Source organism: Sander lucioperca, chromosome 23 (assembly GCF_008315115.2).
Source record: "Sander lucioperca isolate FBNREF2018 chromosome 23, SLUC_FBN_1.2, whole genome shotgun sequence".
Classification (NCBI taxonomy): Eukaryota; Metazoa; Chordata; class Actinopteri; order Perciformes; family Percidae; genus Sander; species Sander lucioperca.
The window spans coordinates 37,501-54,739 of record NC_050195.1 but is presented as its reverse complement, the minus strand read 5'-3'; the positions used below and the strand labels follow the sequence as shown (position 1 = coordinate 54,739).

The following is a 17,239-nucleotide window of genomic DNA, read 5'->3' as shown; positions in this document are numbered from 1 at the left end:
TCTCTCACATTATACCCAACATGCCTTTCTATAAAAAATGTTTGTAAATTTCCTGGAAGTAAATAATTTCTTGCTTTGAACATGATTTGTGGCGTCTTAAATGTAACCAGATCAATGAATTTCAGAATATGTGACTTAAAGAATAAAGGACTGGTCTGCTCCAGGTATCCAACATTATTTATGATTCTGATTACTCTGTTTTATAATGTGCATAACGAGTGTAGGTTGGTTTGTATGTATTTCCCCAGATTTCCACACAGTAACTTAGATATGGCTGTATGAGTGTATTATACATATAGTATGTAATGATTTCTTGTCTAGAATACGTCTTGATTTATTTAAAAAATCAAACATGAGTTATTTTACAGCTAAAACCATAAAAGTCAGGATTATTTTCATGTGAACTTTAAATGTTTTATAGACATGATAAATGGATATAAACTCTTTTATTTTTCTTCAAACATCATTTAAAAAAAGAAATATTAAAGAGCTGATGCTGCACCAACAGCTGGACATAATCTGTTCTGAGTCAGTTGAGAAAGTTCAGTGAAACTTTCAATTCAACTTTATTTATAGTATCAAATCATAACAAGAGTTATCTGGAGACTCTTTCCAGATAGAGTAGGTCTAGACCACACTCTATAATTTACAAAGACCCAACAATTCCCCCAAGAGCATCATTTAGTGTGACAGTGGCTTTGAATCAATTAAGGTTTTATCTTCTTTCTGGTTGTTACAGGTAAATATATATATATATATATATATATAATATTAGATATGACTGGTAAAAGAAATAAATGCAAAGCAGATATCTNAAAAAAGAAATATTAAAGAGCTGATGCTGCACCAACAGCTGGACATAATCTGTTCTGAGTCAGTTGAGAAAGTTCAGTGAAACTTTCAATTCAACTTTATTTATAGTATCAAATCATAACAAGAGTTATCTGGAGACTCTTTCCAGATAGAGTAGGTCTAGACCACACTCTATAATTTACAAAGACCCAACAATTCCCCCAAGAGCATCATTTAGTGTGACAGTGGCTCTGAATCAATTAAGGTTTTATCTTCTTTCTGGTTGTTACAGGACAATATATATATATATATATATATATATATATATATATATATATATAATGAGATATGACTGGTGAAAGTGGTGATAAGGTAACTTTCTACATGTGATATCAACTTCCATTGTTATTTAGAAATATATGCAAAGCAGACATCTATTTAAATGTGGGTTAAGTCTCTCTCTCTCTCTCTGTCTCTCTGTCTCTCTCTCTCTGTCTCTCTCTCTCTCATCAGCATCTTGATATGCCACACCTGTGAGGTGGATGGATTTTCTCGACAAAGGAGAAGTGCTCACTAACAGTGTGTGTCTGTATCTGTGTGTGTGTAAGTGTGTGAGTGTGTGAAGTTAATCTCTTCCGTTGCTGTGACAGCGTGGTAATCACCTCACCTCTTAACGTTAGTTTAAATGTTAACGGTTAATTTAGAAGAGAAGATGTTACTGTGGGGGGGGTAAAGGGCTCTGTGAGGTAACGGTTGTTTCAGCGGGCGGTGCAGTTAAGTTTATCTGACAAACAGGTGACTGTCCTGCAGCGACGACAGTGAAGTTTAACATTGATGTTAAAATGTGAAATGTTAGCAAACATATGCTCTACACACTTGGCTCCACTCTGTAGTCTGACGTATGCTGAGTCAGCTGATTCTGATGGAGACAGAGCCACCGTCACTGACCAGGAGAGGCTGATGTCGGCCAATCAACTCGCCCGACATACTTCTTTCATGACCACGTGTCATTGCTAATGATGAACCGTGCAGAGCCTCAGTCAGTCTCTCCACTCTACCTCCCAGTAACATGGCCCAGTTAGAGGTGATGCTGCTGCTTCAAGCTCTCGGATCATCAGGACTCAGCTGATCCTCCAACATCCTCCTTCTGATCACTCTGTTACCCCCTCCACCTGATGAGAGAAGAAGACAACAGAAGAGATAAATAGGGCTGTGACTGTATGTAGTTTTCATACCGTGGTGAAGAACAACGTATCCCAACAGTATGGTGGTTAACGGTATTAAGCTATGAGCCGAGGGAAACTCTGCTAGCTGCTAGGCTAATGTATGCAGTGTAAAGTACAATGGTAAAACACTGCAGCTCTATGCTGTCCACCTCAGCTGAGAATGGAGAAATCTTCCCTTCTGTGTATATTCAATTAAACATTACCTGTAGATATCATAAGTACTGAAGCCTACAAATAATTCATAATAATCTAACACAATAGAAATCCCCCATATATTTAATGCTGCTGTATATACTCTCTCTCTCTCTCTCTCTCTCTCTCTCTCTCTCTCTCTCTCTCTCTCTCTCTCTCTCTCTCTCTCTCTCTCTCTCTCTCTCTCTCTCTCTCTCTCTCTCTCTCATGGGGCATGCAGCATCAACCATGGGTGTATGACATCGCGACACCACGCTTCAGTCATGTCGGCCAAATGGTTTGTGATCCGCTAATTAACACACAGAAGAAGAAGTTGCTTTTTCCCACATCGATCTTTTTCCCCCCAGAGAAGACGGCTGGAGTCCATCTGGAGTTTAATGGTTAGTATTATGAAGTTATTACCGGTATTTATTCAGGGTTTTTCCTGCATAGAGAAAGTTTTGGCGCCCTTTAAAGAGGTTTTAGCCGGCGCCAAAGAAATATCACGAGCTCCAAAACGTCTGATTTTCAGCAGCCAGCCTCCCTCTCATCCACAGTCACTACTGTATGCTGCTGGCGCTGATCTGACTGATCTGAACGCTCCGCTGTATAGAGCTGATGGTATCTCCGTTAGCAGAGTCAGACTGTACCGGACTCTCCAGGTGACCATGCTGCTCTGGGGACCGGCGGCGCAGCGAGAAACCGCTGCTGACGGACGCAGAGCTCTCCGTCCACGGAGCTCCGACTGCTGTCTGTCTGTCTGTCTGTCTGCTGTCTGTCTGACTGTCCGCTGTCTGTCTGCTGTCTGTCTGTCTGTCTGCTGTCTGTCTGTCTGCCGTCTGTCTGCTGTCTGTCTGCGCGGTGGGCTACGCTGCTGTCTAACAGTATTACATTGAGACAGTTTCATATCCTGTAAAAATAAAAACGTCTCGTATGCTGCGTTAAGTCCTTTCCGTGTTTTGGTACAGTTCCTGTTAACTCCTGATGCGAGCCATATGGGAGGAGCCTACACATGAAACTCTTTGTTGTGAGTGCTTTAGCAGCATTGACCTGACTCCCTGAATAAGCTGCAGAGACGTCGTCTCTCTCCACCTCTCTGCTGAGCCCCGTTCACGTAACAGCATCAGTTAAACTGTATTTCACACTATGATGGTTACATTTACAATGAATCCACGGTTCACATGTCTGCTGAACTGTAGGGACGGTCCGTTACACTACTGTAGGCCTACAGGCTATTCAACATCACTGACTATTTATTTATCAATATTTCAAAATAGAAAACATTACACTTGTTATGTTGTTATTGTTATTTTATGTGTCAGAGACACAAAACAATCCCCACTAGGGTAATTGGATAAGTTGCAAACATTAGAATATTGTTCATGTTCAACAAGTTAACAACATATACAGAAACAATTAGTTTATTTTTTTGTCACCAAGAGGTGAACAGCATCTGGCTGTTAAACAGAATTACAACTTGTGGTATCTTTAGTTTTGTTAAAGACCAAATTTATGTTGTTGTTGTTAGTTGAAAGATGACATTGTGTGCTGTGACTGCCCCGGCACCCTTATAGCCTTGAGGATGGGACTGGGGGCAGATTGGCTATTTAAGCTATTTAAGTTGCCAAAATATTTGAAGTACAATTAATATAAGACGTCTGCACCTCTTTCCTAGTGTGCACCCCCCACCCCGGGTTAGCTACCACCGCAAATAGAATCTAATTCTGTGGGAAACACTGACCCCTTAGCCTGACGTGGTCATACTCAGATTCTAGTCAGAATATGAGTCTGATTCTGCTCCACTGGGCTGTGATTATGGGGCACGGTTCAACAGAACCAGGAAAGAAAATGTCTCTGCACTCAATTGGATAGACCTACAACCAATCAGAGCAACGGATAGACCTACAACCAATCAGAGCAACGGAACTCAACACACGAGACGAGACAGTGTATCGTCTCCATAGCAACCACTCTTTGCACTTCCGTCCTAACTTCCGACTTTTAGACTTGTGTGTAGCTGGATATATCATTTGTTTGGTGTATATATGAATGTGGATAACGTTAGTGATAGTGAGATTCTTGCTACAGTTACATTTCTAGTGATGACTCAGCGAAAACACGTTTTATTTCTCTGATTCACGGCTTTGTTCTAACGCCGCTGGGCGCTCTCTCTCTTCAGTCATTCTCTATCTCGCACGACCATATACCGTTACAGTCCAGACTGAACTTCCCAACCTCAAATGTTGTGGGGGGGCTAAGTTCAGCTGGCATCCAGGCTACTGACCCCTGTAACTTTCACCTGGAATAAAATAAATGAAGAAAATGCAGTGATGACATTATCACCGCTGTGATGAATGAGTGTTTCCAGAGACTCCCTTCATCAGCTGTCAGTCAGACTTCAGTCCTGTTCAGACACCAAGTGGAGCGGCTGTGTAGGCAGCCTGCTTCCTCTCAGCTCTCATGTTAACGTGTTGGAGTGAAGCTCACAGACCTGCAGAGACTTTGGGCATCAAGTCTGTTGACTCTGCAGATTTCACTGAAGTACACAGTGGAAATAAACTGCTGAGAGTCCTGAACGCATCATTACTGCAGAAACAGAGAGACGTTCACTGCTCACTTTAATGATGATTTACTGCTGTTGGGTTCAGAGAGAACAGACAGCCTGATTGGCTGACTGTTCTCTCTCTCCTCTCACAGCTTCACTGACAAGGTTGGAGGTTTACAGAAAATACTGGATCTTTGCTTTGATACTAACTGGGTTTAGTTTGATACTGCTGAAACCAGCATGGACTGAATCCAACCCTCTACTTACTCCAGAGTCTCCAGTCTACAGTCTGGACTCTCCTTCAGATCACACAGCTGCTTCACGTCTGACTCCTTCAGGTTGTTGCTCCACAGGTTCAGCTTTTTCAGATGGGAGGGGTTGGACTTCAGAGCTGAGACCAGAGCAGCACAGCTGATCTCTGACAAACCGCAGCCCCACAATCTGAATAAAGAATAAATGAAGATAAAAATCTATTTATAATCCAATCAGATGTGTTGATGTTTTAAATGTGTAGCTCAACATTACTATGTCCTAATCAATGACATTTTCCCTAAAATGAGTAGAGAGATTTTGTCATTGTGGATCATCATCATGTCAGCCAATAAAGGATCAATACTATATTCATCCTCTAAACAGCTGTGTTCTGAAAAATCAATATCATTGATCAGACAGTTGTGAAAACACTGAAATTAACAGAAACAAATTAATATTTCTACTTCAGCAGGTAAACATTAGCAATTTAAAACCATACATGACAATTTACCAACAATTATATAAAAAAAATTACTTTAACAACTAACTGGACATTTTCTACAGTTTATTTAACAAACACAAGTCTCTTTAGACTAAACCAGCCTGATGGTGATAGCCAGACTAAAGTCTCTTCTGACTGCAGACTACATTTACTACAAGAAACTAAAATATGAACAAAAAGAACATTTATAACTTTATGGATGTAAGTTATGTTTGTACATGAATTCAAATTCAATTGTTAAACATATTAGATCTATAATAGTTACAGAGAGTCAGTGAACTTACTCCAGAGTCTCCAGTCTACAGTTTGGACTTTCCAGAAAACCAGACAGCAGCTTCACTCCTGAATCCTTCAGCTGGTTGTAGCTCAGGTCCAGCTCCATCAGATGGGAGGGGTTGGACTTCAGAGCTGAGACCAGAGCAGCACAGCTGATCTCTGACAAACCGCAGTTCACCAATCTGAATAAAGAATAAATGATGTAAGTTTAGAAGACAATGTTCCTGCTTGAAATCATTCAAAGTTTAATAATCTGTTCAGAGCTGAAGAAGGTTTAGAAAACAGAAACACCTGAACACAACAGGATCAGGATAAAAACTGTAAAATACAAAAAGTGAAAAAGAGCTCTAATTAATATTAATGACAACATGCTGCTACTTCAATAAAGACTTTGGAGTGAATTATTTAGTGTTATTCAGTTATATTAAGGTTTTAAATCTGTAGCTCAACATTACTCTGCTGCATTGACATGAATTAGACGTGTTTACTAAATGTAATACATTTACAATAATTACACACAGTAAGCTGTAATGTTGACAGGTTAAACAGGATCATCTTATTAAAGTTTATTATAAATCAACATGTTTCATTGTCTTGTGAATGAAGTGTAGCTTATCTTCACTAACATCCTAATGTTTCAGGTAGAGATGAGTCTTCTGAACACATCTGCTCTTTAATTAGTTCACTTCCTGTACAGCTCTAGAAAACACCACTATCCTCACATGGACACTAATCATAGAAACTAATCTAACAGTTCAAATCTGACTCTCCCTACATTCATAGTCAAGTCCATTTTATTTATACAGCCCAATATCACAGATGACAGATTTAGCTCAAGAGGCTTTCCAACCTGTACAGCATCCGACTCCCTCTGTCCTCAGTAAAGGTCCTAAAAGACGTCATCATACCTGTCATCATTCATAAGGCCATGCTAACTAAGTTACAGAGATATTTAACATCTTTAGTTCCCTCTGTCCTCAGTAAAAGAGAGTTAACATTTAGAAACTACTGCTCTTAAATGAAACCATTCAAGGACTTAGGACTAATTATTTCCACAAACAAACTGTTGTACACTTTGCCTGAAAAGGAGTTAATGTTAATGAGAGAGAGGGAGACAGAGAGATAGAGAGAGAGACAGAGAGAGAGAGAGAGGTAGAACGAGAGAGAGAGAGAGACAGAGAGAGAGAGAGAGACAGAGAGAGAGAGAGAGAGAGAGAGAGAGAGAGAGAGAGAGAGAGAGAGAGAGAGAGAGAGAGAGAGAGAGAGAGAGAGAGAGAGAGAGAGAGAGAGAGAGACAGAGAGAGAGAGAGAGGTAGAACGAGAGAGAGAGAGAGAGAGAGAGAGAGAGAGAGAGAGAGAGAGAGACAGAGAGAGAGAGAGAGAGAGAGAGAGGTAGAACGAGAGAGAGAGAGAGAGAGAGAGAGAGAGGGAGAAAGAGGGAGAGAGGGAGATTTTTGATTTTTAAAGGAACTTTATTTGATCAATGTTCCCTCCTATTAATTTCAAAATAATCTCCTTTCAACAGACCAATAAATCCATCCAGACATAAACACTCAACCCCATGACATCACCTCCTGAGAGAAAAGGAGCTGGTCTCCTTCAACAGAGCTCAACACATCACCATGGGCCCAGATCACACTGAACTGATCCACATCCTTCATTTCTCTATAATAATTAAAATCAATCTTAATTCTGGCTTTCACCATCCGAGTGAACAGTAGAGTTACAGCAATATCAACAGAGTCATCCACCTTCCTCTTCCTGCTCACATACACGGCCATCTTCGATTGGCCCAGGATGAAATTTAACAGCTGACATTTATATTTTGCAATTTTACTATACCTGAAACCAAGGATGAACATGTGTTTGGAGAAGACCTCCCCTACCTTACTGAACAGTTTCTCCAACAACAAGAACAACGGAGGCAGACGCACACACTCACAATAACAATGAAACACAGTTTCTGTCTCATCACAATAAGGACATTTGTTCCTAACCCCAGGACTAATGACAGACAGAAAGGCGTTGACTGACACTATCCCGTCTAACACTCTCCACTGGAGGTCAGCTACTCTTTTAGTTAACGCTGGTTTGTATAAACTCCTCCATGCAGGTTGGACATCAGCCTCCAAACCCAGATGTCCTCGCCACGGTGTGTCCACCCGTTCATGGAGCTTACTCTTGTTTAAACACAGCACCATCATTTTATAAAAACCCTTCCCTTTCACCTCTTTCATGTCTAAAGTGCAGTGCTTTACATCTAAAAAACGTCCAACATAGTGATCCAGACATGGACGGACACATAAACCAGGGAAGGAATCATCAGGCTGAGATGTGGTCAGACCACCAGTATATTGCTCCAACATGATGGATTCATGTCCAGACAGTTTGTTCTTCCAGTGGTCCAACAGTTTGGTGATGATCCTGACTGATCTCACCCCCAGAACAGCTGCCAAAGCAGCAGCATTGTCTAGTTTTGGTCCTGTGATGTCCACCACCGTCCCCAGCGTGAGCACCCGTGCTCTGCAGAACGCGTCCGTGATGGCTGAACCAGCCCAGCAGGGGTAATCCAACCGATCCCCGTACACCACCGGTTCCTGCAGCAGCCAGTGTAAGGAGTCACCTTGCAGCCGTCTCTCCTTAACCAACAGCTTCCCCTGTGCTGTGATGCCCAACAGGTTGGCTAAAGCAGCCTTTTAGACTTTAAGAGCTTCAACATGCCCTTGATTTCCTGTGGAATCCACCACATCCTGTAATTCCACTACTTCAGTCTCCAGGTCTTGAAGAGACCTGGTAATGTGCTTGGTGACATTGCGAGTATATTGCTGACAAAAACGTTTCACCTGAACCTTTCCAATATCCCACCACTGCTGCATGATGGGAAACTGGACTTCAGGCTCTGGTGTATACCCCACACACACTTAAACGCCTCTTTAAAAGAGTTATCATTTAAAAGTCCAGTATTAAAGTGCCAATAAGCGCTGTGCAATTTTACATTTTGAATATAGACTGAACCCTGGACAAGACAATGGTCCGTAAAACCAACAGGAGTTATTCCACACTGTTTAAAAATACCAAAATGGTGTTTAAAACAATAGAAGCGGTCCAGCCTGGCCAAAGACAACATGTTGTCTCTGGAATGACTCCAGGTGTACCGCCTGGCGTTCAGGTGAAAACCTCTCCACACATCCTCCAGCTCACAGCTCTCCATCAGACGCCTGAGTCTGGCCCAGGAAGCAGGATGAGGCTCCAGGTGATTACGGTCTAAAGAGGGATTCTCTGTGCAGTTAAAGTCACCTCCCAAAAACTAAAAATCATCAGTACAATCCTGAATGACATCACACAAAAGGTTTAAAAATGTCATTCGTTCAATGCACGATGTGATGTCCTCCACACTAAAGGAGCTGGGACGAAAGCCCTTAGAGAAGAGCACCCCGACCCCCCCACTGTTGGAGGCCTTATGGCTGAGAATAACCCCCCCCCAGGCCACTGCTTCCTCCACTCACTCTCATTCTCCACATCACTGGGAGTCTCCTGCACAAAGATAACATCTAGATGTTTGAACTCCATCAGTTTAAACAGAGAAGCTCTTTTTACATCACTTCTTGCTCCATTAATGTTTAAGGATCCAATGTTTAAATCCGCCATTAAAAAGAAAAGAGCAAAAACAAAAACACACACAGCATGTATGTGGAGAAACATATTAAAACTAGTCATCATCTTCAATGAGTTGAGCTCTGGCTTTAGTCACCAGTTTGTTGAGGCGGTAAACCTCTTGGATAGTGAACCCTTCTGTCTCTTTCCTCAGCCAGGACACAGACCTGATCAACCCTCTCAGATCAGGAAGAACTGCTCCGTCTTAACCGCCCTGATCCCTTTAGGGTCCTGCAGGAACTTCTTGATTTTTTCCAGAGAATAAAGATTTAATTTCTCAGCCTGAGATGCTGTCCACTCACAATCCTCATCATCATCATCATCATCATCATCATCATCATCACACAGATCCTCCAGCAGCTTTTTAGCTTTAGCATCATTCTGCTCTTTGTTAGAACTGCTTTTTCTTTTACTGGATCTTATAGTAACATCCATCTCTTCAGACAGATCTTCAGCCAGAGCATCATCAGCCACATTAATAACATTCTGACTGCAGCTTTTTCCTTTAGCACTGCCTTTCTCTTTCCCTGTCTGGTTGTTATTTTCTGCTTTCTCATTAGACTGGGTGTTTCCTTCATTAACAGTGTTATTTCTACACTCATGTTGTACAACATTTTTCTCCTTTTCCTGCGTGTCTTTCACTGTTACCTGTGCAGTTTCTGCACACTGTTGCGCACCTGCCGAGTCTGAGTCAGCCGCAGGTGGCGCAACATCTGAGTCTGAGCCCCCCGGAGGCTCTGAGCCCCCCGGAGGCTCCGAGCCCCCCGGAGGCTCCGCGGCCCGGTCGGCTGAACCGCCCTGCCCAGCCAGACCGGAAGCCGGTTCAGCGGGACCGGGAGCCGTCTCGGCCGAAACGCCCGTCCCCTCGTGACCGGGAGCCGGCTCATCCGAACCACCCGGCCCCGCAGGCTCGGGGGCCGGCCGGCGCGGACAGGAACGGACCAAATGACCCTCCTCCCCGCATCCAAAACACTTCATAGTATCAGAAGTCACAAAAACAACATAACTGAAGCCTTCAACTTTAAAACTGAACGTTAAATTTAGATCAGCCGCGTTGTCTTTTAAAATCATGAAGGCTTGTCGTCTGTGACACACTACGTGTTTGAGCTTCGGTGATTTACATCCGAGCAGAACCATTTTAATGGGAGACATCAGCTGGCCGTCCCGGGACAGCTCTTTGGCCAAATCCTCATTTTTAATGAACGGAGGTGCGTTTGAAATCGTTATTCTTTTAGCTGGGCTCACCAGCGGGAGAACCGGGGTGAAAGTATCCCGGATTACAATTCCTTTCTCCACCACAGTCTCACCCTTCGCCACATCATCCAGGAAAATCACCACTGCCTTGTTCATACGGGAGGCAGACTTCACACTGTCAAAGCCCACAACCTCCCCGACAGCATAGCTGGCCTCCTCCACTGAACAGCCCACATGAGGGGAAATCCTCACCGCATGTCGGCGGGTCAGCTTCTCCAGCACCGCATGGCCGCCAAACACGGGCATAATGCCCGGCTGACAACCAAACTATCTCAACAAAACCCTCCACCAACTAATAACTAACAACTACACAATAAAATAATCACATAGCCTACACAACCCCAAATACACAGAAGAACAAAGATATAAACTCACAGACTCCGTAGACTCACTCAGCACTCAGAGAGAGAGACAGAGAGAGACAGAGAGAGGGAGAGAGAGAGAGAGAGAGAGAGAGAGAGACAGAGAGACAGAGAGAGAGGGAGAGGTAGAACGAGAGACAGAGGGAGAGAGAGAGAGAGAGACAGAGAGAGAAAGAGAGAAAGAGAGAGAGAGAGAGGGAGAGAGAGAGAGAGAGAGAGAGGGAGAGAGAGAGAGAGCAGCAGTTTTATTGAAGCTCCTACAGAAATGACAAATAAATAGTTTTGAACTGAGATAAACTGACTAAATTCTCAAAATATTAAACCTTAACAAGAGGAAAACTGCAAGAAGACTTTTGGAAAGAAAATCATCAAGGAAAAGATTTAATAAGGCAAGACAAGTGAAGACAAAGACAAGCTAACTCTGCTAACACAACAGCTAACTCTGCTAACAACAGCTAACTCTGCTAACAACAGCTAACTCTGCTAACAACAGCTAACTCTGCTAACAACAGCTCACTCTGCTAACAACAGCTAACTCTGCTAACACAACAGCTAACTCTGCTAACAACAGCTCACTCTGCTAACACAACAGCTAACTCTGCTAACAACAGCTCACTCTGCTAACACAACAGCTAACTCTGTAACAACAGCTCACTCTGCTAACACAACAGCTAACTCTACTAACAACAGCTAACTCTGCTAAACAACAGCTAACTCTACTAACAACTACATTTATATTATATATATAGGGGGGGGTAGGGTGAGTAGATAATAATATAGAGGGGGTATATCGTAGATAAAGGTGGTGGGGGATATAGTAGGTGCGTGAATATGGGTATATAACTCGTGTCGATTAAGCGGTGCTCTTTCTTTTGTGACAGGAACAAAGGTGCACAGCACAACTGGGAAGTAGGAAATATTCTGAAACAAAATCACAATACAATTCATATCTGGCAGCAATGCTAGCTCGATGTGCGAGCCAGGTTTCATTGTGAATGGTCTTCCCCCCGGGGGTTTTGTGTGTGGTGTCGGGGTGGGGGGGGGGTGGTGGGCGGGGGGTGCGTGCACTAGTTATACGCCATGCGACTTGATATATGTTTTTTCTTTTTTCCTCTTCATGATGCATTTTTGTTGACTGATGCGTCCTTATACTGCCGGAGGCGCCTTATAGAATCCGGGCAAATACGTAGTTGTTGTAACTGTCTCTCAGTGTACGTTGTGTAATCCGCACAATTTGAAATATTTAATTTTCAACACTATGCACTACATGGAGGGAATTAAGTCTAAATCTTTCGTGCAGTGTTCGACGGTCACAGAAATACACGGCCGCGTTGACTGGGAGCGGTACCTCTGAATGGCACAAAGTGCGAGGCCCGTTCATCGCTGCAGCTTTAATTTCTTTTGTGTTCTGTAACAAGGACCGTGTTGGTTCCTCTTCCATGTGCATTTTATTTGGCATTTTAAGCACACAATGTGTGTTCTCTCCAGTAAACTGGGACTATAATTTGGGAGGATTGTACAATTATTAACACCTAAATGGTTGTTGACCCTTATATTTAGCTGGGGAGAAATAACTGATGAATACACTGTGTTACAGTCATGTTTACAGTGTGCATTAAAGTGCCCATATTATGAAAAAAATCACTTTTTCTGGGATTTGGGGTGATATTTTGTGTCTCTGGTAAGGTGACCAGAAGTCTGAGACAAAATCCGGGGACATTTTCAGCTCAGAAGCGTAAATACCTCAAAAACAGGTAATGTTTTTATCTTTGTAAACTTAAAACGGGGACACTGCCCCAGGGACGTCACTAGACCTAGAGCTGCTTGTGCCCCAACAAGCCCCCCTAGGGGGGTCCATGGGCATGCTCCCCTGTAAGAAAATTGTGTCTATTTTAACGTTTAAATGCATCAATCTGGTGCACTTTGAAAAGAAATTCAGAGGTTAGACTTGATTATTCTTATCTATGGATGGAAATATTTGTGCTGTGGCCTGAACTATTTTGCACTTCAGAATTTTAACCATGCACGCACAGGTGGAATAGTTTTTTCTTCATATTTTTTCATTAACATCACTAGGAAGCATACCAGTAGAAATATATATTCATATTTGTGGGATATATATAAGTAAGTGGGATTGTCTGGAATCTGGCAATATAATAACCATTATGGTGGGATACACTGGCTAAGCAATTTACAAAAAATATCTGTGCTGATAAATAAATAGTTTACATGAGATTAAATTATAAAGTTGGAGACCATGTAGAAATTTTGTTGCAATTTCAAAACCGTATTACTCAGGAACCGCTTGTTGTACTGATGCATGTGTTGAGTGAAGAGTTTGTGAGATATTTCACAGAGAGTAATGGGTGTGCAGAGATTTGTGCAGAATGCAAATATGATAACATTTCATGTAAGTTCAATGTTAATTTTCTTGCAAACCATTTGTCACAGCAAGGGGGTTAACACTTTTACATCCACTATATCCGTGTCCCATTCTCATTAGGGGCTGAGCCCCCCTAAAGGTCTGATCCTAGAATCGCCCCTGCTGCTACTTCATACTTGTACTCCACTACACCTCAGAGGGAAATGTTGTCATGGTTACTGCACTACATGTATCTGACAGCTTTTGCTTTATTGCTTCACGCTGGGCTTCCTTCTGCAACAGCTCATTGAGTATCGGATACAATTAAAACTATTGAGGAAATATTTTCCTTTGACATTGGTCCAGTATTAAATGAGATCGCTGCAGTCGGCAGCGGCGAAACAAGACAATTGTCCAGCTTGAATTTATGTTCATAAAGTGCTTGTTTTGCCGCTGACAGGCTCAGATTAATATTATAAGTGTCAGACAACATTATGGAAAGGATTTCTAAGGAGGTCGACCTTTCTGTTAAAGAGTAAGATCCTTTTTTTAAACATAAAAAGTCTGCGAAATTGCGTTCGTTAAATCCACCAGAGTCCATGTAAATAAACAGCAATTTTAGCATCGTAAAATATGGGCATTCTAAAACATCTCTGAGCTCTGAGCAGTGCTCACTCTGGCTGTCTTGAGCCTGCGCGCGTAGGGTGCACGACTATACGTTTGGTCAATGTTTTCTTTATTTCATTACAGTTTCAGGTCTGTCAGTCACAGTGAAAACCAGGGACAGCTCCGGGGACAGCTCCAGCCGGGGACAGGTCACCGAAACCGGGGACTGTCCCGGGAAACTGGGGACTGTCCCGGGAAACCGGGGACTGTCCCGGGAAACCGGGGACGTCTGGTCACCCTAGTCTCTGGTGCTTCCACACACATACAAACTTTGAAAAAATCCATCCATGGTGTTTAGAGTGAGATACGGTTTCTGAATGTGTCCTGCCTTCAGTCTCTGGGTGAATTGTTCTAAATTGGCACGGCTTGTGACGTCACAAGCCGAAACGAGCTGGCTAACCGCAACCATTAGCTCGTAGCATTAGCATGCTAACGCTAATGCTAACACTAGCATGCTACCTCGTTCGCAATAGCAAAGCACTGCTACAACACACACAAGTTCACCATAATCTACAAAAGAACTACTTCCATGTGCGCCCTCATTTAGAAGTCTCCCAGCTAATCCTGCCTTGTAACTGACTGAAGTTGTAGAAACAGCCTTTCTTTAACTGTCTATGGAGCTAGCTAGCTGACATGATCTACATCTGAGCTACTGAGCATGTGCAATCAAAGATAGTCCAGAAGAAGAAGAAGAAAAGAGGTCTCACTAACATAACAGCTAACTCTGCTAACACAATAGCTAACTCTGCTAACAACAGCTAACTCTGCTAACACAACAGCTAACTCTACTAACACAACAGCTAACTCTGCTAACACAACAGCTAACTCTGCTAACAACAGCTTACTCTGCTAACACAACAGCTAACTCTGCTAACAACAGCTAACTCTGCTAACACAACAGCTAACTCTGCTAACACAACAGCTAACTCTGCTAACAACAGCTATGGACAGAGAAGAGAAGCAAGAAGGCTATGCTACGCTAAGCTAAGGCGCAAAAGGCTCCAAACCAAAGAAAAAAACACCAAAGGCTAGCACCGTCTCCTTCCCACTCAAGAGAAGCTGTAGTAGAGTAGTAAGGTAAGCTTCCTTCATACCCACAATAGTTAAATTTCAAATTTCTACCTCAAGAAACCAAGGCTAGCCTGTGCTAACTTAACATAGCGTGCTAAGTAGCAGCAGAGGGAGCAGCAGAGCAGCAGTTAGGAACTGAAACAATGTTGCAATTTCCTGGGGGAGAGCCCAGCCTCCTTGTGATTGGCTACCCGGAAGAAATTAAAAGTACACAGGTAAAAAAGCTTATAAACACAAAACATTCAGAAAACCCAGAGGCTTTGACTGCAGATTAGGGCTGAACGATTTTTGAAAATAATCTAATTGCGATTTTTTTCTCAAATATTGCGATTCGATTATTTTTTTAAGGTCTTTGTCTTCTGTATTATTCAACAAAGACAAACAATAAATAATTTTATAGTATGAACAACACACAATTACACACTAGACAGTTAAAAAAGTAAAAATTATAGTATATACACATTACACACACACACACACACACACACACACACAAGTGTAATTTTTTACAGTGCCCAGAGAGGAGCTGCCTCCAGCCCCTCCCCCTCGTGAAGTTGCGTGCTGCCGTGTGCACTTGTTCAGAGAGGCTATCGTTACGTTAGCATGTTGCTGGTGTTCTTGTTCAGAGAGGTTATCGTTACGTTAGCATGTTGCTGGTGTTCTTGTTCAGAGAGGTTATCGTTACGTTAGCATGTTGCTGGTGTTCTTGTTCAGAGAGGTTATCGTTACGTTAGCTAGTTGCTGGTGTTCTTGCCGTGGGATTAACGGTACTAATAAAACTGTTGAAACACCGCGGCCACGCTGCTGTGAAAGCTCCCCGAACGTCATTAATCAGAGTCTGGTTGTTACCCCTCTCAGTGGCAGCTCCTCCACTCATATCTTTATAACGGAGCTAACTGCTAACCGGAGCTAACCGCTAATCAGAGCTAGCTAATAGTTGCCAACCGAGCCTTCAGTTCTGCGTATCTGTATCCATTAACTGCACGTATGGACGAACCAGAATAAACTCACTGCCCCCCAAACTACAGAGAAATCATGCTGTCATCAGACAAACTCCCTGCTGTTAAAAGAGGGAGGGACTCAGGAGGGATTATTATCTGGTACAAAGAAGAAATATCAAAGTACATCACCCCTATAAAATATGAACGCTCACACATTTGGCTTAAAATAAAACAAGACATCACTAACCCTCCGACAGACATCTTCCTGTGTGCTGTATACATTCCCCCTAGTGACTCCCCATACTATGATGAAGACATCTTCCCCCTTCTCCATCAGCAGATCTGCAGCTTCCAGGCCCAGGGAAGTGTGCTAATCTGTGGGGACCTGAAGGCACGTACTGGCTCTCTCCCTGACTACAACACAGAGCTAGGTAACAGTTATATATTTGGACACAATTATCCACAAAACAGAACTAACCTTCCTCGTTCCAACTCTGACGCCCAGATCACTAAGAACAGCAGAGAGTTACTGCAGCTCTGTCAAAGCCTGGGTCTGTACATCATCAACGGTAGGTTACGAGGAGACTCTTTAGGTAGAAATACGTTCTGCTCACCTCTTGGCAACAGCACCGTTGATTACATGGTAACAGATATAGACCCTTTCTCTCTCAGTGCATTCACAGTTAAACCACTGACCCCCCTGTCTGACCACAGCCAAATTACTGTTTCTCAGAAGGTCAGTGACCAACAACACCCCCCCCCCACAGCCCAGTAAGCTGTTTAATATCAGGAAATCATACAGATGGGCCGAAACCAGCACAGAAGAGTTCCAGAAAGCAATCAGCTCACACGAAATTCAAACACTACTAGATACCTTTCTGGACACCACATATGTACACAGTCAAGAAGGCCTAAATAATGCAGTCAGACATGTCAATCACATCATCATGCAGACTGCTAAATCATCACAATTGAAACTATCCAAAAATAAACCTAAGAATCCCAAAGATGATCAATGGTTTGACAAAGAATGTAAAGAAATTAGACAAAATGTTGATTATCTAACCAAAAACACAGAGATCAGGAAATGTAGACTTACGCCTTCTTTACTGTGCCACACTTAAACACTACAAACGTACACTCAGAATCAAGCTGATCTGTGGTG

The 17,239-nt window shown here is 42.7% G+C and overlaps 1 protein-coding gene across 1 annotated transcript in view; it reads right to left on the bottom strand.

The window, feature by feature from the left end:
- Nucleotides 1–1,621: 1,621 nt before the first annotated feature.
- LOC116056510 (protein NLRC3-like) overlaps nt 1,622–17,239 on the bottom strand; it is a 41,223-nt gene continuing 25,605 nt past the window's right edge. The window contains exons 6-7 of the mRNA XM_035997980.1: nt 5,002–5,175; nt 1,622–1,964 (exon numbers count right to left, since the gene is read on the bottom strand). Of these exons, the coding sequence (XP_035853873.1) occupies nt 1,952–1,964; nt 5,002–5,175 (187 nt within the window). The 3' untranslated portion in view covers nt 1,622–1,951. The remainder of the gene's footprint in view (nt 1,965–5,001; nt 5,176–17,239) is intronic.